At 39.9% G+C, this 23,941-nt stretch overlaps 1 protein-coding gene across 1 annotated transcript; it reads right to left on the bottom strand.

Moving 5' to 3' along the window:
* Positions 1–737: 737 nt before the first annotated feature.
* Positions 738–4,574, bottom strand: THBD (thrombomodulin). The gene is given in 3 exon segments (XM_020986962.2): positions 738–2,971; positions 2,974–3,208; positions 3,210–4,574. Coding segments are annotated over 3 exon segments (1,710 nt in total). The 5' UTR covers positions 4,341–4,574; the 3' UTR covers positions 738–2,627.
* Between the last annotated feature and the right edge of the window lie 19,367 nt (positions 4,575–23,941).

Raw genomic sequence — 23,941 nt, 5'->3', positions numbered from 1 at the left:
TAGATTAACTGATTAATGAAGGGACAGAGAGAGCATGGAAGAGATAGCATTTTTATTCTTTTAATGTAGATCACATTTTTTTAAAAATGTTAAAAAGATATTGGAATTTGGATAAGGAATTTTGGCTTGAATAGGGTCCCTAGAATAAGGCCCTCAAATAGACTTTTTTTTTTTTGACAAAGAAGGCCCTGACATTTCATGTAAACGAGGTCTAGTTTCTCCTTAGCTAATATAGGAGAACTGGCCAAAACTTACTCTGAGGGACATGGGAAGTAGGGCTTTTGAAGTGTATCAGAGATATCTTCTGTCTAGCTATACTTTCTGATACTTTCTGCCAAATAATCTTCCTACACAATAATAAAAAATCCAGATATACAATACCTTATGATATAAAAGTAACTTTGGCCACAGAAAGCCATAAATTATTTGTGTGGGGCATATGTAGGAAGTATCAAATTCTTTCTACATTTTGTGACAGAACAACAGAGACAGTTTTTGTTGGGTTTTGTTTTTGTTTTTGTCTTTTTTTTTTTTAGTTAAGCATAAGGTTCTCACCTTGGAAAGAAACTTTGAAAGAAAATGAAGATGTTATAACTGGGTTACACCATAGGCTGTGTTGTTATCTGACACATGCTGTCCTGTGTACTGTCTTACTATGTGTATCCAGCACATAAGAAACACATTGAAAATAAATGGATTTTTAAAAACTTAAGACAAATAAATAATCCAAGATCATATTATCATAAACAGTCATAAAACTTTTATTTTCTACAAGTGAAATCGGGAGCCAGGCTTTTGTCTGTACTCTCTCTTTTATTTCCAATAAATAAATAACTATTTACAAATGTTCCAAGTTTACAAAACAGTAGAGAAAAACTTTACTGTAAAAAAAAAGTACTTTACATAACACATTTGCTCTTTTTCAAAAGCTGAAGAACAATTTCATCAACCTAGCTTAACTGGACCGAAAAACATTCTCCAACCTGGCATAGCAGTCTCAAGTTATATGTACCTGGTCATTTCTATAAGAAAAAAACAGCCTAGAAAATAAAACTTTCTCACCTTCTTTAAAACAAAGCCCCAGACTTATTATTTTTTTCCTTATTGGCCTCTGTTTGAGAATTTCCAGAGATTTAGAAGCTGAGTCTACAGAGGCAATTTGAAATGGTTAAATACAGTTCTTCTGGGTGGCTGATCAATGAAGGCTTCTATTTTTGACGATCTAGGCTCTCCCCTGACTCTCCCTTTTCCACACCCCCTCTTAAAAATGGTTACTGTCAACAGCAGGGCTTAGTGGTTTCTTTGTCAATGTTTTTACCTGTTGACAAATGCCCTCAGCTTTGGTTTTCCCTCTACAGAGATATACTCAGCTCCAACTTTCCTGAGCCCAAATCCAGCTCTGATACTGTTCTTCCCTGAATTTCACATCAGTTTTTATCATGTTAGAGCAACCCTCTCAACATTTTCACCATCATACTAAGGCAAAAGGTAAGCTGCAAAAAAATCAAACAATAATGTTGATTTTCCAATTCAATCACACATCAGAATCCTAAAACAAGATAAATACAGTAAGATTTTGATTTATTTCTGTTCCAATCCAGCAAAGTGATTTAATACCTTGTGCATATTAACTTTACTGAACCTATGCTGTCGATGTAAGTCAATGATTTGAGTAACAATTTACAAGAATTGGTAAGAAAAAAAAATGCTTATTTGCCCCCCTGTGGTTGTTGATTTATTTATTTGGCCAAGACTTGCAGCCTGAACAGAGAGATAAAAGTAGGGTTCTTATGAAAAGACAGAAAGGCATCCTGTTTGAAGACTGAATTTGTTGAGGTAAAAGTTATCCTAGCTCTCAGTAGGTGAGGGAGGGTTGGGAAAGGTCAGAGGATATTTGAACAAATGGGAGTCTTGATTTCACATTTGTGAGAGCTATAGATAATATAAATTCACAGAGAAAGCTTAAAGTCATATGATGAAGTAATTTTTTCTAATATCCTAAAAGAAACTCCAATTCTAGTTTGAGACCTATAAAGAAACAGCTAAAGAGGTGTTTATTACCAAAAAAAGTGAAAGTAAGAAACAGAAAAGGAAAGCAGAGCATCTTAGATACTTTAAAAAATAAATATTCTAATCACCATCAAGGAATTCCAAACTCATCCTCATCCAACCAAATGTGGCAGATTTGGGACTACAGACAGTAAGAGTACACTTTTGAAGCCTCTGAATTATGGTCAAAAGTCATTTGGTAATCTTTATTAACACCTTGCAATCTTCCGCAGTGAAGATCAGAGTGTTCACCATGGCCGGTCACTGTTAAGAGTCTTACAAGCTACTCCCTAAATGTGGCTTCCCTATACCCACTGATTAATCCTTACATCTGGGAAAGAAGTTTCTGGCGATAATGTCTCCCCAGATCTGAAAAAAAAAAGTTAAGGTGCTGTGTGTTGAGGAAGTAATGTGGCAGAGAGCAGAGGACTGAGAGTGGAGAAGAGAAGGGATTAAGTCGTTATTAATACCACCAAACTCATCTGTGTTCACTCAGCTCCCTCAGCTCTGCACTGGGACTGAAGCTGTCCTTGGGCCCCTTGGTCCTGTATGCTTGAGGGGAGCTTAAGGCAGCTGGTTTAGAGTTTCTGAGGGACTGACTCCGTGCGCACCTGCTGCAAGACCTCTTCCTTGGCGGGGCCTGCGCATTTGTAATCCAGAGCAGCCCGGGCTGCACACTGCTTTTTCCTCAAGTGGCAGACGATGGCGAGGAGCACTGTGATAATTGATAAGATGCTGATGGCGATGCCGATGAGCACGACCGAATGGACCGGTCCTTCAGTGGGTGGGGGAGTGGTGGTGGCTGGAGTCTCGGTGCCCGGGAGTTCTCCTGAACCATCATCAACGGGGGTGAGGTCTTCGGAAATACACTCCTGGCCTGTCTCACTGAGCTTGTACTTGGGCCCGCAGATGCATTGAAACTTCCGGGCAGGTTGACGCATTCACCACCAAAGCATTCACCTGCTGCACAATCATCTATGTCACTGCACATCTGGTTCTCGTCCAAAATATAGCCCTCTGGGCACTTGCAGTCGTCTGCATTGTAGGGATTGCATTTGGCCGGGCAGGCAGTGGTGTTGCAGAACAGCATGCACCTGTCGGGCTGGTCTGGAATGGGCACGAAGCCCTCTTCGCAGGCACAGCGGTAGGTGCCCCCCCTGCAAAGGTAAACACTTATGCTCGCACTTGATACCGAAGCAGGGGTCGAGCAGCTCCACACACTCCCCATCTAGCAGCTCGAAGCCCGGGTTACACTCGCAATCGAAGGCGCCCTGGGTGTTAACGCACTTCTGTGGGCAAGGATTAGGCTCCAGTGCACAGTCATCGACGTCTACGCAACTATGCCCATCTTCGCCCAGGTAGTAACCCGAGTCACACACGCAAGTGTAGCCGCCTGGAGAGTCTGGGCTGAAATCGCAGTACTGCTGACAACGCCCATGAGCGCACGGGTCGCCTTCAGCCTGGCAGGAGCGCAGGTCGGCCTTCGAAAGTGTCCCTTGAGAGCAAAGACACTCAGGATCCCCGCTGTCCTGTCTGCAGCTCTGCGAGCAGCCCCCTTTCTCCACCCGGCAGTCCCAGGCTCCCAAGCTTTCCTTGACCCAGCGCGGGGTCTCCTCGACCTTCTCACAAACAAGGTCCAAACCAAGAGGCACTACCAAGGCGTGGCTATTGAGGGGTAGCGCCTGGAAGTCAGCTCCCTTTCCCCCGAAAGGGGTACTGTAGGTGACACTTGCACCGATACTGGGCTCCAGGTTGAGGGGCTTGCAGGATCCGAGGTAGTTATACTCGCAGAGAAAGCCATCGGTGGCCAAGTCACAAGAATGCTCCTCCCAGACCAGTTCCATAGAGCCAGAGGCAGAATCCCCGGAGACCACAACACACTGGTGACCACAGAGGGCGCCACGGCCACTGTGCTTCCACTTACTGTAGCTGGTGCTGTTGTCACCCGTGACCCACCTGAACCCACGCAGCTGACCCTCCTGCTCGTGGCTGCAGTTCTGCACAAGCTGCAGCCCGATCCAAAGGCGACCGTCTGGGGGTGAGATTTCAGGGGCTCCCTGAGCAAGCAGAGAGATGACATCCGCGGCCACTGAAGAGCGCACAGTCATCAAGTGGCCCCCGAGCTGCTGGCAGACCTGGTTCGCCCCAGAGAACTTCTCTGGGTTCCAGAATACGGCATAACAGTCATCTTCGATGCACTGGCTGCCGCCAGGCTGCGGAACTGGGGAGTCTGGGAGCCCCAGCTCAGCCACAGTCAGAATAGAGAGGAGCAGGAGCAGGAGAGGCAGCATTCTCTCAGGCCAGCCGTCAGGGAGGAAGGAGAATGGGGAGGTGGAGAAAAGAGGGAAGTGAAATCGCCTGCGATTTCTCCCGCTTCCCCTGGTTCTGGTATCTTGCCCTGACGTGCTCTGGGATCGAAAGGGAGAACTGGCTTCTCTGCTCTATGCAGTGACCATCCGATCCCAGCCGAGGGGAGTATCTGTCATGTCTGAAAGTTGATGCCCAAGTTTTTATAAGTGCTCAGCCCTCCCTTGCAATTCGTGAAAGGAAGGAAGTGCCTGGTGGGACGGGCTGATGCTGCATTCTCTGATTATTGTGTTACCAAAAAGCTGCGATCACCTCGCTCTATGAGTAAAGTACAGTCATAGAAATTGCTGAGCGCTGCGGAGGCCAAAGAGGATGAATTGGGTGGGGTGGGGTACGTGGGGTGTGTGGGGGCCAGGGTGGAGGGCATAGACTGAGGAAAGCATTACAGAGTAAACAATATAACAGTCTCCATCTCCCAGACAATGAGACCACCCCAAAGGCTAATGCCTGCAAACATTTTCCCGTTAACAAACAACACACACACACACACACAACACACACACACACACACACACACCACTACTCTTGATTCTTAAGTTGTTGGCGGGGAAAAGTTATCGTTGCTGCGCAGTGCAGCCAGAACTCCTGAGTGGGGAACTTTAGTGGAGAAAATATCGTAGCCTAGCAAATACCACCACCACCACCACCCCGTTTCCCCCCCGCCCCGGGTTGAATCAAGGAATACTGGGTTTAAAAGGACAACTGATCTCTGAACAGGGGTGCCTGGCAGAGTTTGATGAAAGGAATTTCCTTTGGTTAAATGGAAAAAAAAAAGGAAAAGAAAGGGGTTATTTTATTTTAATGACTGAGTCTGGGAGGCAATTGCCCAATGCCGGCAAGTTCTGCTACCCTTCTGGGGGCATCAGAAAATTAGCACATCAGGTTAATGAGCTCCTTCTTCTAGGGAAAACTTAAGGAGTTTGCTCTGTCACCAAGGTCCAGAAGTTCTGACGACAGTATATATTTCTATAGGAATTGTTTGCTCCTCAGAACTTTGGAGACGAATATCCTTCACAACCATTTACAGAGTGCCTTCTGTAGACTGCTAACGATATTGGGGATACAAAGAAGTATAAGAGAAGGGATCCCTCATCTTGAAGAGTTTGTTATCTGGCCGAGGAGCCCAGGAGAGCAGTTCCCTGATTATAAATTAGTCAGGCCACAACCATTTCTGTGCCAGGCACTGTGATAAGCACGGCGGATACAAAGAAAGGCAAATTCAGGGTCCCTGCTCTCAGGAAGCTCTCGTTCTAATGGGAGAAGCCAATGTGCAAACAAAAGTAGAGAGACAGACTGACAGATATTTACATATGGGTTTCAGAGGGGGTTAAATATTTTAAATGAATGAATGAACCAACCAACTAAACAAAGAGTAGCCATATACCAAATGACTAGTACAGATAAATGGGGGAAGGGAGAAAAACGGGAGGGGGAGAGGGACGGGAGGGCAGGCGGTGACTGAGGAGGCTGAAAAGCTTTGCATTGAAAGCTGGGGTAGTCCGGAAGCCTTCACAGAAAGGATGAGTTGTCCGTGGCTTTCATCCTTATAACTTTAGTTAACTCACAATTCTGTGCAAGACATGGAACCAAACAACCAAAAAACAAACTAAGGGGAAAAAAAACGAGTATTTTTTGGTTTCTGTATTTGGTGACTTCTGCCCAGTGCTGTTCCACTTTAAAGCACCACGAGGGGGTGCTGTTGAACTCTACCAAATGCCCTCAAGGCAAATTGCTTGGGAGCATTTCTACAGTTTGGACCCTGACTGGGGCCGCAGCTTTGTGGGGCACCGGACCCTTAACGGGAACAGACAGATCTGTGGAAGTCATTTTTTGGTAGCGGTGTGTAGGTGTTTTGCTATTATTCTACCTCCATGTCAGGCTAGTGAAGCAATTCTAGATTTTAAATACAACTTTTAGGTGAGTAAGAGAGCTTCCTCATGTGCAAAACGAAAGCACTTGCGGTCGGTTTTGGAGGTCTGGCTCCCTGACCGTAAGAGGTAAGGGGTGGGTCCTTGGAGATGAATAGAATGTAATTTAAGCACTAACCGTGAGTCAGGGAGAGTAAATATTAGAGGAGTTGGGGGATGGGGGGAAGTGATATTGCCTCCCTACCGTCTGTTTATTTTTATTTTTTTCCCTAGGGGATGATGCACAATCAGAACTCTCACCGATTCCCAGGGCAACATCGAAGCCCTGGGCACAGCACCGCCTCTCTCAGTGCGCTGAAGTGATTTACTCGCCTCCCAGGTCCCCCAGATTGGAGAAGCTTGCATAGCCTTCCGATAGACAGAATGTAGATCTAGTGTTCCCATCCCCTCTGTCGGTGAAGAAACTTCGCGAAGCTGTCCGTGATTGGCTTCAGTTCCAGGCCACTCTACGCAAAATTTGAGCATAGTTTATTCTTGGGTACAAAAATAGCTAGCATTTAAGTAGTAACTTGATATATATTGTTTTGTTTGATCCTCACAACAATTTTGGGAAGTAAGTGCTACTATTATTCCTATTTTACAGATAAAGAAATAGGTTGAGGTTACGTTAAATGACATGCTCAGAGTCTCACAACTAATAAGGGTCCGAGGCTGCATTTGAGCACTTCTTCCTTACGCAAGGTCCAGTATTCTATCTATTGCCTTCTATGGGAACCAAAAAATGTAGTAATTGTATAGTATCGATCTCTAGTCTACTGACCAGCCCAGCAGCACTGGGTCTGAATGTTTATCACTGGTAGGTGCGGATCACTCTTTTCCTCCCTGCCCCCCCAAAATCTTGGCGATCGGATAGGGTAAAGAGCCGTATATCAGGCAGTGTGACTCAGCTGTAGTCATCTGGGTCACCCTCTCCCGGGATAATGAGAAAAGGTCACCCCTCTCCACCCACAGATTATTCGGAACTGTGAAGGTCATCTGAAAGGAGACCCCAGCCAGTCTACTGGAGTCAGTCCTGGCCTCCGCATAAGCAGGACTTGTATTCCAGCTCAGAGAAGATGGAGAATGTCAGGAAAAAGGAGGGTAGGATGTAACTAAATCACGCAGACAGTGCTACAAGTGTCCCTTTTCCGAAGCGGGGGAGGGGCGTTCAGGGAACTGTTAGCCTACCAGGCCAGTAAGTCATCAGCCTGGGAAGCAGCTCGTGGAGCTCTGTGAGAACATCACCCTGGGGACGGGGGAGTCAGAATAAAAGATTATTGGAGCTGGATAAGATCTAGGACAAGCTTCTCATTTTACAAATGATAAAAGTAACTCTGAGAGAGATTGTTTGAATTTGCTTAGGTATTACCGATGATCAGTGACATAAATTTAAGTCTAGGAATTGGGTCTCTGGACTCCAGGGCTCTTTCTGGTTGCTAAATGACTGAAATAGATTTTCAATCTTAGGATCAAAGGTTTAGAAGCAGGAAGAGCCCTCAGCTGTCATCCAGTTCATTTCCCTTCATTTTATAGAGGAGGAAACTGAACAGAGAGATTAACTGATTTACCTTAACTCAGAGAGGTTAGTAAAAAGGCCCTCAGGTTTTCCTCTGTTTTCAATGCCTCTATTCTCTTGACTTTTAAATCAATTTGTACATCATTGCCAGAATAAAGTGCTCCCCTGTTGGATTCCTGTGATGGGAGGAGGGGTCATGAAATCAGCCATTCCTTTTCCTACCTCCACTCCTTTGCCCATGCTATTTCCTCTTCCTGGAGTTTGTGCTTTTCTAGTAGAATGTAAGCTCTTTGAGAAGAAAAATTGTTTTATTTTTGTCTTTGCATCTTCAGTAATCAACACAGCACCTGACACCCAGCCTGCACTTGCTAAATGTTTGTTGAATTGAATTGTTGGAATATTCTCCTTCAACTTTTAATTATCTATTATTTTACTTCTCCTTCAACATCCATACCAAATGCCTCCTCCTCAACGAAGCCTCCCTAGTTCATTCAGTCAGAGGTGGTCTTTTTCTGCTTAAAAGTGTTATAATGATTTTTATTTTAATTTTTTTGGAGGTTGGAGAATTAGAACTACCAACAAGCTGGAGTCATAAGTCTGAGACTCCTGACACATCTGTGTGACTGTGGACAAGTCACATAAACTTTTTTTTCATAAAAATCTGTAGTTTTGCCAATGAGTGATCTCAATCAACCAGTTGCAACCGATCTCAAACTCATAAGTATTAATAGATAGACTTTGAGAACTGCTACAGTCAGCCTGAAGATAAGCCTCTCAAAACTTAGCTAGGTTGGGCCACAGACCCTACTGGCCATCACTGGACTTATATTAGAATCTCTTCTGCCTCTGTAGGAATAATTAGAGCTTGTACTCTAATGGCACAGACATTGGGTAGCTAGTGTTACCTCCATGAGGGGATGGAATGTCAGAATAGGAATTCAGTATAGGGACTAATCTTTCAAAACAAAGATTGCAATTCTTGTGATGCTTACTTTACAAAATTGGAGTGGGGGTGGTAAACTTTAAAGCTCTATAAATGTGAATCATTCTTATACTGTATTATAAGTCCCTTGATTTATTTTTCTTATCTTTCTTGCTGAGGCATAAGCTTCTGGGGGTGGGATTATATATCTCACCACACATAAAACAGTGCCTTGCATACATTCCATAATCAGATGGACCTATGATCTCACGAATTTGGAAGCTTCCTCCAAAGATGTAGACAGAAACTCATGCTGGGCATTTCTTGTCCCATCTCCTACCATCACTTCAACACAAGGGACCTACCTATCCCATCTGTTGGAGTCCTTCTTCAATTTCTTCTGACAGTTTAAATGGAACACTCTGGATGTCTACCTCTCATCTTTCATTCTTGCCATCTGACCATTCATTTCATTGATGATATCTTTTCCTTCTGTTCTTCTTCTTACTTGTTATGTGTGGCATACTGCTTATCCATACCATGTACCTCTTCACTGGTCCTCTGTATGATATTCATTTTTAGTTCTGATCTCTTTGCCATGCAGAGACACTGGTACAATGATGTTGGGGTTTTTTTGTTGTTGTTTGTTTTTTTAAATGGCCCTTTGCTTTGATGAGAAGCTTGAGATCATTAAAAAAAAAGGTTTGCAGTTTTCTAAATGCAACCCATCCCACTTGCTTCCTCCTCTTCATCTCTGGGCCCAACTCATTGTTTATCTGGCCCATCACTTACAAATGAACAAGCCCTATAGAGTGTCCATCTGAATGCATATTATAATCTAGGCAATAAACATTTTTCATCCACTTGGTCTTTCCTCTGTGGATGGTTAAGCCAAACTCCTCTTCCAGGAGGCTCTACACTGTTTTTGGGCTTGACACAATCAGTATAGCATCATCTCTAACCAGGAACATTCCTGAAGACATAAACCCTTTTAGGGAAACTCTTCAACTTGGACTCTTCATTGTCTTTCCTCTATCATAATGATGAATACCTTTGGCATGCAAACATTTCCTTGTTTTGTACTTTTCCTGATGTTGATTATTAGAGAGTCACTGAATAGAGTTATTTCTATTCTTGTGCTTTTTAAGGACTTTTGAATCATTTTGATGTATGGATATAAGACACTTTACTGGGGAAAAAACTTATAAGTTGACATTTTCTTCAACTGAATCTAATTATTTTTTTACAATTAACTTAAAAAAAGCATAGTGAGATTTCCTATTTTTTTTAGGTAACTGTGAAAAGATTAAAAATATCTGGTACATTATTGAATATCACTTGTGGAAAGCCTACTTGTTCTCTTCTAATATCATCATTGAGAATGCTGTTGATTCATATATGGATGATTTGGGAAATTTTCTATAGTAGTCATATGGTAATTATTGTTATATTGTTACTCTCTTAGCTAGCTTTTTCAGTGATAATGAATTCTAAGATTTGTTTCCATAACTATGACATCTTCTCCTCAGGTATCATATATATCAATTCACTTTATAATTGTGAGAGTAACTGCAAATGTGAGTTCATTGGTCTATGAAGAAACTTCAATGCAGATCAGCACCTTTACTTCAACTTAGGGTGTGACAGATGGAGTTGCCAGAACTCTGAAAGGATAAATGATCGCCAGGATCACATAGCCAGCATGTCTCCAAGACATCACTTGAAACCAGATCTTCCTGGCCTCACCACACTGACTTTCTTAGAGGAATATGCCTTGCTTATGCAGAGAGGTGGGGCCAATTGATGAAGTTATAATGGAGAAGAGATAGTGAGGTCATAAATAAGTTACAATAAAGTATAATTTGTTATGGCTTTGTGAGGTATAAAGTTGTTTAAGCAAGGTCTATGGAATTAGGGGCTCACTAACCACTAACTATATCCCCAGAGGCCCTTTAAAAATCAAGAAACTCTATGGCATGAGTTGAGGTAGGAGACAGCTCTGAAGAATATGAGCCTTCTGAGTCTAGAAGAGAATATGCTATGAAAGAACTTAATTCTTGAGGGGAAGCCTTTCTCACCTCTGGGATGAAAGGAATTTCACTTGCCTCCAATCCACATAGGTAATGGCATCTTGCAACAGAACTACTAAGGGAACAGAACAGTAGGAAACACTGCAGCTACCAGGGAAAAGGCTCAGTAAGCCAAGGGAAGAGACCAAAGGAGTGTTACGGGCTGAGAAAATTAGCCCTGGCTGTTGGGGAGTTGAGCTGCAGAGAGGAACAGCACTAAGGAATCCAGCTACGCCACCTTCCCAGTGGATGCTGTACTCAGAGGGAGCAGCATAAGGACATCAAGAGAAAGGAAAGGGTAACAGGGCCCTGATGTGCTGGAGGGGCAAGTTTTCTGGGCCAGTTATATCCCATAAACATGCTCTTCTCTAATAGTCTATTCTATGGGTATGCTTACTCTTCCCATAGATGCTATATACATTTATGGGAGGATTTATGGAGGAAATGTTTTGCTACTATTGTTCATGATATAATATATTAGTCTATGGCCTTTTACATAATGTTTCAATTGGCTGACTTACCAGTGGGTGCTTGTGAGTTATAATTTTAGGAATGAGGACTCACAGAGTATCTTAAACCTGATGTATAGTTGTTCACCTGGGAACCTAGAGTAAGATGGGGGGAGGAAGAGGTATTGCTGTAGCAGGAGTATCCTATATGTAGAATAGGTACTTCTTAGGTATCTAGAGGCAATGTAGTATAGCATAAAGAATGATGGACCTGGAGTCAGGAATTTAATTCCATCCTCAAACATTTATTTAGCTGTGCGACCACAGGAAAGTTTACTAATCTCTATCAGCCTCATTTTTCTGATCTGTAAAATAAGGATAGTAATAGCATATACCTCACAGAGTTGGTGTGATAATCAAATGATATAATGATAGTATGTAAAATCCTCCCCAAATCTTAAAGCACTATATAAATTTTAGCCATTGTTACTTATATATGTGTTGAATGGTATTGGTGCCATGTATGTGTATCTCCATGATATCTATCCAGTGGGCTTTGTCTTTTGAAATTCTTGAAGGTGGATTCATAGCAACCCTGATAATCAATATACATATATATGTCTGTGTATATATATATATATATATATATATATATATATATATGTACATATATATATATATGTACATATATATGCACATATATATAATATACACACACATATATAACATATGTATATGTATGTGTGTGTGTGTATTATATATATATATATATACACACACAGATAGATAGCTACATATATACAGTTAGATAGATAGACAGACAGATAGACAGACAGATAGACAGATACAGGGGACGGGGCTCAGAGCCAGGGCTTTTTCTTTTGCTTTTTGCTTTTTTGGTGAGGCAATTGAGGTTAAGTGACTTGCCCAGGGTCACACAGCTAGTAAGTGCCAAGTGTCTAAGGTCGGATTTGAACTCAGGTCTTTCTGACTCCAAAGCCAGAGCTCTATCCACTGCACCACCTAGCTGCCCCCAGAGCCAGGGCTTTTTCAATTTGCTTTACTATGTTGGCAGAGAGAGGAAAAGGAAGAAGCTTCCATAGTGGCTTCTGACATTTTGTGGACCATGTGTTATAAGTTATAAATTATTCTGATTATTGTTATTCTTAATTATAATGTCGTGATATTTCAGCCTGCCTTTTCCTTTCTATTATAACTGCCCTGGGGTAGTGGGAATGTTGTTCATTACTAAATTACTCTTATAGTAATGATAGCAATGTTATGGTGATGAAATCATATTCCGAAGTGGGGGAGGAAGAAGGGGAGTCATAGGTCAGAAAGAAGAAAACATAAAAAAGGCAAGATTCTTAGGGCTTTAAATACAGAAACTTATTTCTTGTATTACAAAATCCTACTGCAAAAGGAAAGAAAAATGTACTTAGCACCTTTCAGGGCTCTTTGACATCAACAAGTTTGAGTTCTCTGAATACCTACCTGAATCCCTGACTACCACTGAGAATTCTCATAATAAACAGACCTTTCTGAAATTCCCAACATGTGTGTGTACCTGAGGGTACATTGCTTTTCTGAGAAAGAGAATTCATAACAATAGCTTAGGAGGGAAGCTGGAAGCAAAGATGAGGTGTTGCCAAGACAGAAGATGTCAACTATTCCGTGTTAAGTTCATTTTCACCACTTTATCTTATTTCTAATTACTTTGTAGATTGGAAATTCGAGATGGGGGTAACTCTCAGGAAGCTCAGAGTTTTCATTGGGAGAATGTGGCTGGGAAATAGCTGGATTATTTGGACAGCTCCAAGATTGAACAGGGCATCTTCTCTCCCCCTTCACAGTCTTGATAATTTCAGGTCAGAAAGTATTCTGACAGTGGAATGGGGTGGAGCCAGTAGCAAGGGCCAGGTGAAAAAACAGCCAGATTCACACAAACCACATTAACCTTCGTGCAGAGAGAGCACAAAGGGCTCCTGTCATTTTCTGCAACATGTGCAATATGTACAAACTGGTGGTTTTCTGGGCATATGACTTCAGTGTGTTTTGACACACAACCAGTTACCAATTTTTTTTTTTAGGAGCTTGATAAATAGATCATGAAGTGACAGGATCATAGATTTACAGATGGAAAGGACCTCAGGGGACATCTAGTCCAACCCTTTTCTATTACAGAGGAGGAAACTGAGGTCAAGAGATGTTAAATGACTAGCCCAAGGCCACACAGTAACCATCAGAGCCAGGATATGAACCAAGGTACTCTTAATCCAGAGTTAGTGCTGTATTACCATGACTCCGCTGTCTTTTACCAGGTATTCAACTGTCCTAAAATCTGTACCTCATTCTAAGCAGCCTGGAAATAGTCCATATAAAAATATCAATATAGAAACATACATTTATATGCACATATGTTCTTATTGTAGTAATTCTGAGGAAGCATTTGATTAATTCCACTTTACAGATGGAGAAACTAAGATAATGACTCAGCATTTATGGAATTCTTGGTCCATCATTAAAGGACAATCTTAAATTCAGGAAAGCTAATTACTAGTTTGACCACAAAAGATTATCCCCTTCTTCAAAAATCACAGATCTTTGAGGTATGATGCTTTAAGATTAAACAAACAAATTAAATAACAAAAAACCCCTTTCTTCAAAAGAACTCTACAATATAAATAATACAAGTTTTACTCTTCTTATTTTACAGATGAAAAACTTAAGGCACACAGATTAAATCATTTACCAAGGGTAATAAGCAGCAAGTTATTGTGTAAGATGGTCCATTTTAAGCTGGAAGGCACCTTGTAGATCATCTAATTCTGCCCTGTGATTTCATGGATAAAGCTGTGGCCCAGAGAGGTTAGGTGATTTGCTCAAAGATAGACATGTAAGCAGCAGAGTCAAGATTTGAGTCCAATTTCCCTGACTTCAAACCTACTCCTCTTTCCATTGGACCACATGACCTACAAATGGCAGAGCTAGGACTAATAAATAACTTGCTGAGTGAATGGATAAATGAATGAATTAATAATTCATGAATAAATGAATAAAACAATGAATGAATCAAAAATAGAATTTATATCTGGATCTAATCACCCTAGTATCTGGGTTCTTTCCACTATCCCTTGATTTCCTATGAGGTTACACTTATAGGAGGGGAGATATAGTATAGTATATATAGTGTATATAATGTGTGTGTGTGTGTGTGTGAGAGAGAGAGAGAGAGAGAGAGAGAGAGAGAGAGAGAGAGAGAGAGAGAGAGAGAGAATTGGGGAGAGGGATGGGTAGACAAGTGGAATGATTTGAAGGGCTTTAGTAAGACCTGTCTAAATAATTGCCTCATACTTGAAATTTCACCCCACTAATGTCTGAAATTCTAGTATCAACCATTCCTTCCTTTATTTTTGACCTTGATCCCTTCACATCCTCTATTTTAATGCATATAGTCCTGGAGGGAGATAAGCTAGTAAGTATGGAAAGGTAGCTTGGAATAGAGAATATAACACTAGCCTCAAAGCAAGCATACCTGGCTTCAGTTCTTACCTCACATACTTATTAGCTGTGCAGTTCTGGTTAAATTACTTAACCTCTCTATACCTCCATTTCTTCATATGTAAAGTAAAGGATTGGGCTTCTTGGCTTTTAAGGTTCCTTCCAGTTCTAGAATCTATGATTCTATGTCTATTGCACTAAAATAAATGAGTTTATCAGCTTCTTTTCCTCTGTTATTGGAGAGTGGTTCCTGAGGGAAATGTGTGGCAAAGAGAGGAGGTATGGGTATAATCCAAAAGGACTTGACTCCTTCCAAGACACTGTAGTTCAGTAGGAAGACTCCTGGGGCATCTTCTAAGGAAGAGGATTAGAAAAGAAAGCAGTTGGGTCGGTACAAAAGTACTCTTACCAACTGTTCATTTTACACCTGGTGACACATACCTGATGAAGCCTCAGTCTTAAAGCCTCAGCCAAGAACACTGGTGAGGGGTGCTCAGGTTTTTACATGGAAGTTTTTTATGCTTATAGAATCTGAATTGGCCCTTGAACAAGACTCTGTCCCCCACCCCCAAACCCTTCGTATTGGAGGTGAACTTATACAATCTTCATCAAATCAAGAGAGAAAGAGAATTTTAAAGGTGTGATCCCTGATCCCTACTCATCTACCCCCAAAAAACAGCTAGGTTGATGTAGTGAATAGAGCACTGACTCTGGAGTCAGGAAGTTCTGAATTCAAATTCAAACACTTACTAAGCTGTGTGACCCTAGGCAAGTCACTTAACCTTTGACTGCCTCTGAGCCTCTGTTTCCTCAATTGCAAAATGGGGGTAATAATAGCACCTACCTCCTAGGGTTTTTGTGAATTTGTAAAAGCACATAGCTTGACATGTAGATAACACAATAAATCCTTGGCTCCTTACTCACTGTGAGCAGCAGACTACCTGTAAGTAAGAGACAGAACAGTCTGTCTCCAATACTAACACCCCAAAACTATTACCTGAAGTTGCACTTAAGGGTAAATGAAGACCTTTTGCAGAGCCCTGGTCATCATGCTCCTCTGTTCTCAGCTCTTTGAAACAGATGGACCATCTAGAGTGTCGAGGTGACTCTGGAAAACCCTGCTCAGCAACAGGCCACAAGCCTATCTCTCTGTGTCATTCTGAACTTGGTGCATTGCTCTTCATACACTAAGTGTTCTTTCTAGTTTTAAATGTGTGGTCACTTTGATAAGTAGCAGAGCTGAAAGGGAATATAGAAATGATTTGGCCTAATACCCCTCTCTGATTTTTATTTTATTTCTTTTGAGACTGAGTCACCGTATCTTGCCCAGGCTGGAAGTACATCAGGCCCTAACAGGTCCAATCCCAATGCTGATTAGCATGGAATCTTCATTTTTCTGACCTGGAACAACTTGCCTCTCCTTAGGCAGCCTGGCAGCCCTTCATTCCTAGAGACTCTTCATGTTAGGACCAGACTTCATTCAGATATCCCATCAGCTTTAGTTTAGCTGCAGCTCAAGTGGTCTACCATCCTCAGACTCATCAAGTAGCTGGGATTATGAGTGTTTACTACCATGCCTGAAGTCCAAGGACATCATGTGACTTGTTCAAATCTACACATGTAGCAAAAAGCACAGAGGAGATTCGAACTCGGGTCCCTCCCCTGCTTCTAAATTCTTTGCTTTTTCCAGAGGACCACGATAACCCTGATATAAGATGCTGAGTGTCACTGTAAGTAATAGCAACAACAACTTTAGTGACAAGATTCAACTTCAGAAACTCAACTATGATATTATTGCTAACATGAGGTAGGAAAAATACTCTGGTAGAAATACACTATTACAGGGACTATTTATTAAAGGTTTGGGTTTGGAATAATTAATCAGATTAATGCTGACCAAAAGGCAGTAATAAGTTGAGAAACAAAACAAAGAGGCCTTAAATTAGATGCTTCCCAGTCATTCTTTGTGAAATTTGTGAAAAAAAAAAAAACAGAATCAGATTGAAGATGAAGTCAAATGAAAGGATACTCTGATTCCCTTTTCTGATAACGGATCTCCCTTCTCTTTTTCAGAAGTATTCAATATTCAATAGATATTTATAGATGTTCAATAGATACATTGAACAAAAAGATTCTTCTGAGGCCTGGAGGCCTCGTTCTATGGGAACGTGCTTTGTCAGAGAAGCCTAGATAACCATAAACCTTTAGATTCCTGTGATACTTCTTCATTGGTTCTTGAATGCTTCCACACACATCTTGTTCGATCCTCACAACAACTATGTGATGTCAGTGAGAAAGGTATTATCATCCCTCCATCCATGGATAAAGGTACTGAAAGACAGAGAAGTTAAATGACTTACCCAAAGTCATTTGACTTATGGTCATCTGATTTCAAGTCCATCAGCTTTTTACGCTGCACCAGACTATTTTTCTGTCTTGATTTTCAAAGCATTTCAACTCTCATTGTCTACTAGATCCTTTTGGAAGGAGAACTAATATGAAAACCAACTAACCCATTAGGAATAGAGGAACAAGGGTGTGGCACACTTGGAATGAATGGTTCTTTGGGAAATTATGTAATGCAGTATCTGCTTTTATCAGTAGGTGGCAAGTGAGAGTGAGAGGTTACAGAAAAGTGTTCAAGGAGGGCTGAGCTGGATAAAGTACCCGGCCTTTCTTTCTCCAGCTGTTTTTATTTAGATTTCCTGGGTTATCCTGGGCTTTCAACTGCTCTCCCCCACCCCCTGCTGCCTCCCCCCTAGTAAAATTTCCTTGAAGATTTTAATCATTCGCTTTGTAGCCAAGATGTAATGGACAGGTATTTGAAATGAATCTCCCTAAGCCGAGAAGTTTTTCTCCTTTTAAGATTCTTTTCACAAAGAGAAAAGTTCAAAACTTGAGACTTGAGAAACTTAAAGTGAAAGTTGTAATTCTGACAAATATTTCCTGAGGGGTTGGTTTTATGAGTGTATTATGTACTTATCAGGAGACTTAAAAGGAAACATTTGCAAGAATTATAAAAACCGGTTGGGACTATCTAGTAAAATTAGATTAATTTTTTATTTACATTTCAGCTTTTTAAAAGTATATTTTCAAAAAAGATAATAGTGCACCTTAGGTGCCTGGATAAGAAATTTACCAAAGATAAAATGCATCTATTATGTTATGGACTTGGTGCCATTAAGCATAGAAGAACAGATTCTTAGCAACCAAAGGGATCTCAGAGGCCATCTAAAGCCCAAATGCCTTCTATACCATTCCCGAAAAGTGGTCATTGGTTCTTCACTTGAAGATCTTTGATGACAGAGAACTTCACTCTGGAGAACGTCACTGTTTTCTGAAATAGTCTTTTCCGTTTTCAGATAGCTTCAGTTCTGATCATATGACTCATCTACTCTAGAAGCTTCAGTGGCTCTCTATTACCTTTAAGATAAAATAGACTCCTTTCTCTGCCATCTCCAGCACCTTACAACTTGCCTCTAGTCTATCTTTCATCATGATTTCATATTACTCCTTTTTATGCCATCTAGCCAAATTGACCCATTTGCTGTTACCCATACATCATATTCCATCTCCCACCTACTTAACATGGAGACAGATTACCTCCCATTCCTGAAATACTCTTCTTTTTTATCCTAACCTCTTAGAACCTCTAGAATCCTTAAGACTCAACTCAAATGTCACTTCTTGGTACTCTGCCTTTCAGGATTCAGTAAATTCTTAGTGTCCTACCCCACAAGTTACATTCAGTGTATGTATGTGTCTGTGTGTGTTGTTTGTGTGTGTATATATATATATATATATATGCATGTGTGTATACATGTATGTATGTATGTATGTATACACATACAATCAGTAGTTCATCTCACCAGGCCTACTCAGCATAATATATACTGAATTAGCAAAGTACATACACATGTAAATCTCCAGGACTCCAATAGAATTATAAAGTGATAAGCATGAATGTTCTCTCCAACATCAGAATGCCTCTATGATTACTTGTCCTGTCTAAATCTTGTCCGTGTCTTCTCATAAGGTCAACACTTCAAATACCTCAAGCAGCTTCTTCTCCATCCCCTCCTATTATATTACTGCCAGTCTTCAAAGGACAATTAGATCAAATGCTGGTCTTCTTTGGTCAATGCAAATTCACACTTAAGACACAACCTCCTTTTTCATCACAGATCATGTGCAAGTGACTTTTGTGATAGATAAACTAACAGGATCTATTCATAAGCTTACAGTTTCCTTGCTAGAAGAAGGGACCCTTCCTATTGGGATATGATAAGTATTTCAGGTAAACTCTTAGGAGGGAATGTGTATCCCAATTTAAAAAAAAAAAGAGGCAGTGTGACATTATGGACAGAAAAACAGCCTTGGAATTAGGAAGATCTGGATTCAAGTCTTGCCTCTGATACATATGTGTGCATACATACGTGTGTGAGAGATTATGGACAAGTCATAATTTCTAAATGAATAGGGCAACTATCCAAGATATAAATTACAGAGGAGTTTGCAATCTCGGCTTGATAATTTCCAAACCAGAAGAACATTATAGGATGAATTCATAGGTCCAGGCCAAAACAAAAACCAGAAATGTGACATAATAGTCATGTTATAGAGATTAGACCTTTGATTTCATTTATACAGAGAAATTTCAGATGAGGAAACTGCCTCTATTTATATAGGTCAACACTTTCTCTGCAATTTAATAGTGTTGCAGAATATTCAGAGAGCTGAGAAGTTAAGTCATTTCCTAAGGGTCACAAAATCAGGATGTGCCCAGGTCTTCTGGGTTTAAAGCCCAGGGCTCTCACCATTTTACCTTACCACCACTTGCTAGCAACTGTGATATTATGCAAATGGAATCCATTTGCAGCAAAAAAAATTTGTCAGGTACAAATGATTGGGGGTTAAGGAGGTAGCATATTTAGGAAGGGGTTAAAGGAAAAATTAAAGAAACAAATAATAGATCATTTGGCTCCTGTAGACTTGATTGGATTGTATCATTCTAGATGTACATTCCCAGATACGTTCCCTTCCCCTTTAGCCTATGGGCTCCTTGAGAGCAGAGACTAGTTTGCTTTTCTGTTTGCATTCTCAGTGCTTGGCACAATACTTTGCACCAAGTGCTTAAGAAATGCTTCATTCCTTCATTTAACTTAGTGATTGGCTGGATTTGCTGATTTGATTTTTTTAATCCAAATTCAGAACTTATAGTATCCCTGTTGGATTTCATTTTCTTGGCTCTAGTCTGTCAAGATAATTTACCAGCTTGATTTTTGTCATCTAGTGGATTAGCTATCCTTCCAACTTTGTGTCATTTATAAATTCAATAAGCATATCATTTCTGCATTTACCCAAGACATTAATAAAAATACCTTCCTCCAGGCTGGCATCAACATTCAACAGGACACAGTCTTTCAACCACTTCTACACTCACTTAACTATGCTTTCATCTAAGCCAAGCTTTACAAAATATTTACTATTAACTTTAAATTTCTCTTGGTAAAGTTAAAATCTTGAAATGTAAAGTTGCTGACAGTCTTATTTTTTCAAATGCCAGAAATAGATTTTTTCAAGCTTAAACTTTTCTTTGCATTGATAAAATTGTAGAATGTAAAATACAAAGAAATGAGCATTTTAAAATCATATACCCCTGATTCTAAAGCAGGACCTTGAGTGCATGCCACGTGTTGACCTTATGAGAAGACACGGACAAGATTTAGACAGGACAAGCAAGCATGGAGGCATTCTGATGTTCATTGTTGGAGAGGACTTTCATGCTGATCACATTACAGTTCTATTGGAGTCCTGGAGATTTACGTGTGTATATACTTTGCTAATGCAGTCTGTATTATGCTGTGTCAGCAATTAGGTCTTACAGGTTGTTTTAAAAGATTTTTTCAACAATATGTTTTTAAATCATATTTATTACATGACTGTGCAAACTTAACTTGTAACAGAAAAGAAATAAAGACTACTAGCATATAGTTTCCTGGGAGTTTGATTCTTTCATCTATTAAATGAAGTTATTATATATAGATATCAATGGAATCAGTAAGTAAAAAGGCTGTTGACATTCTAAGATGAAAATAGCTTTTTAATTTAATATTGTAAAGGAGTAAAACCTCAGCTTGTTGTTATTCAGTTATTTGTGTCCAATTTTTCCTTACCCCATGGACAATAGCATACCAGAGCTTTCTGTCTGACATTATTTTCCAAAGTTTGTCCAAGCTCATGTTTGTGCTTCCATGACAACATTCATCCATCTCATCCTCTGCCATCCCTTTTTCCTTTTGTCTTCAACATTTCCCAACATCAGGGTCTTTTCCAGTAAGTCCTATCTTCTCATTATGTGGCCAAAATGTTTAAGCTTCAGTTTCATTATTTTACCTTCCAGTGAACAGTACAAGTTAATTTTTTAAAGTGTTAACTAATTTGATTTCTTTGCTGTCCAAGGGATTCTTAAAAGTCTTCCCTAGTAGCACAATTTGAAAACATCGATTCTATACTCAACTTTCCTTGTAGTTCATCTCTTACAGCCATACATTGCAATAGAAAAATGATAGCTTTGACTTTGTTGGCAAGATGATGTTTCTGCTTTTTAGTATGCAGTCTATACTAAGCCAAAACTTTCTTATAAGGGAGTGTCTTTTAATTTCATGACTGCAGGCACTGTCTGCAGAAATCTTTGATCCCAAGATTATAAAATCTGATATTTCCATTTCTTCTCTCTCTGTTTCCCAGGAAGTGATGGGACTCTTTGCAAAGATCTTAATTTGTTTTGGTGTTAAGATTCAAGCCAGCTTTTGCTTTTTTCTATCACTCTCATCAGGAAGCTTCTTAATTCTTCTTCCTTTTCTGCCACCAGAATGGTATCATTTACATATCTGAGATTGTTGATATTTCTCCTGGCAACCTTAATTCTAGCTTTTTATTCATCCAGCCTGGCGTTTTGCATGATGTACTCTGCACACAAGTTAAATAAATAAGTTCACAATATATAACCTTGCCATACTCCTTTTCCATTCTTAAACCAATCAGTTGTTTAATGTTCTGTTCTGTTACTTCTTAAATTGTATACAGGTTCCTCAGGAGACAAGTAAGATGATCTGGTAATCCTATCTCTTCAAGGACTTGCCACATTTTGTTGTGATCTACACAGTCAAAGGCTTTCGTGTAATCAATGAAGCAGAAATAGATTTTTTTTCTAGAATTTCATTGTTTTCTCCCTAATCCAGTGAATGTTGGCAATGTGGTCTATAGTTCCTCTGCATCTTTGAAAAACAGCCTTCTGGTAATTCTTGGTTTACATATTGCTGAAGACTGGCTTGCAGAGTCTTAAGCATAACCTTGCTGTTATGTGAAAAGAACACTATTTTTCAGTAATTTGAGCATTCCTTGGCACTGCTTTTCTTTAGGGTTGGGACGTAAACTGATCTTTTCCAAGCCAGTGGCCACTGTTAATATTTGCGGGCATATTGACTGCAACCTTTTAACAGCATCATCTTTTAGGATTTTTAATAGCATCCAGGTAATTGTTACATGTACTACCATGGGGTAGAATCCTTTAGACGTAATGGAGTAGCCTTCATAGTCAAAAAAGGTGAAAAAAAAAAGCAGCATTGGGAGATGATCTCAAAAACAACTGAATGGTATCTATTCAAATCCAAGGCAAACCATTCAACATCATAGTAATATAAATCTTTTCTCTAACCACTGATGCTGAAGAGGCCAAAGTTGATTGGTTCTATGAAGGCCTACAACATCTTCTGGAAATGATACTCCCCCAAAATACATCACATTCATCATAGAAGACTACAATGCTAAAGTATGAAATCAAAAGATAATTGGAATAACAGACTAGTTTAGTCTTGGAGTGCAAAATGAAGCCAGGCAGAGACTAATTAGAGTTTTGTCAAGATGATTTGCTGGTCATAACAAACACTCTTTTTCAACAACCCAAAAGGTGACTCTATACATGAACATCACCAGATGGTCAATAATGAAATCAGATAGATTATATACTTTGCAGCCAAATATGGATAAACTCTATGTAGTCAGTGAAAATAAGACCTAGAGCTGACTATGGCTCTGATCATGAGCTTCTTATTGGACAAGTCAGACTTAAATTGAAGAAAGCAAGGAAAAAAATAGATCATATTGGTATGACCTAAATAACATCCCTTATGAATATGAAGTAGAAGGGATGAATAGATTTTAGGGATTAGATCTGATAGATAGAGTGCCTGAAGAACTATGGACAGAAGTTTGCAATGCTGAAAGGAAAATGACTGTTTTATGAGGCTTTCCAGATAGCTGAGGAGAGAAGGAAAGTGAAAGGTACAGGAGAAAGAGAAAGATATATCCAACTGAATGCAGAATTCCAGGGAATAGAAAGGAGAGATATGTTTTCTTAAATGAGCAATGCAAAGAAATAGAAGAAAACAATAGAAAGGGAAATCCAAAATCTCTTCAAGAAAATTAGAGATATCAAAGAAATGTTTCATGCAAAAAATGGGCATGATAAAAGACAATATAAATTAACAGAAGTAGAAGAGATTGCAAGAATGCACTGAAGAACTACACGAGAAAGATCTTAACATCATCAATAATCACAATGGTGTGGTTACTTATCTAGAGACAGATATCCTGAAGAATGAAGTCAAGTGGGCCATAGGAAGCATTGCTAACAATAAAGCTCATGGAGGTGATGGAATTCCAGCTAAGCTATTTAAAATCCTAATACCTGTTACCTCACCTGTAAAATGAAAGGATTTCACTACATGGCCTCTATGATTAATTCTAGCATTAAGATTGCATGGTTCCAAAATAGCATTTAGTATTTATTATGAAAGTTTTAACATTTGTAATTTGGTTAAGCATTCTTTTTTAGATCAAATTCCTTGCTGAAAACAAAACTCATAGATATTATCTTGATTTTATCAGAATGATAGTGATTCTGTTGTTGATGATGATGATGAGCACAAAGAACAAAATAAATAATCCAAAATTAAATACTTATTGCTAAGACTAGAGAAGTAAGTCAATCAAAGTTGAGAAAAAATTGCTAAAGAAGAAGAATGTGGAAAAGAAGTCATGTCATCTATAGAGTCATAAAAAAGTTGAATGCAGTGAAAAATTAGTTGGATCAAATA

This window comes from Phascolarctos cinereus, unplaced genomic scaffold (genome assembly GCF_003287225.1).
Source record: "Phascolarctos cinereus isolate Bilbo 61053 unplaced genomic scaffold, phaCin_HiC Scaffold_2;HRSCAF=192, whole genome shotgun sequence".
NCBI classification, from domain to species: Eukaryota; Metazoa; Chordata; class Mammalia; order Diprotodontia; family Phascolarctidae; genus Phascolarctos; species Phascolarctos cinereus.
This window is presented reverse-complemented; position numbering and strand designations above follow the sequence as displayed.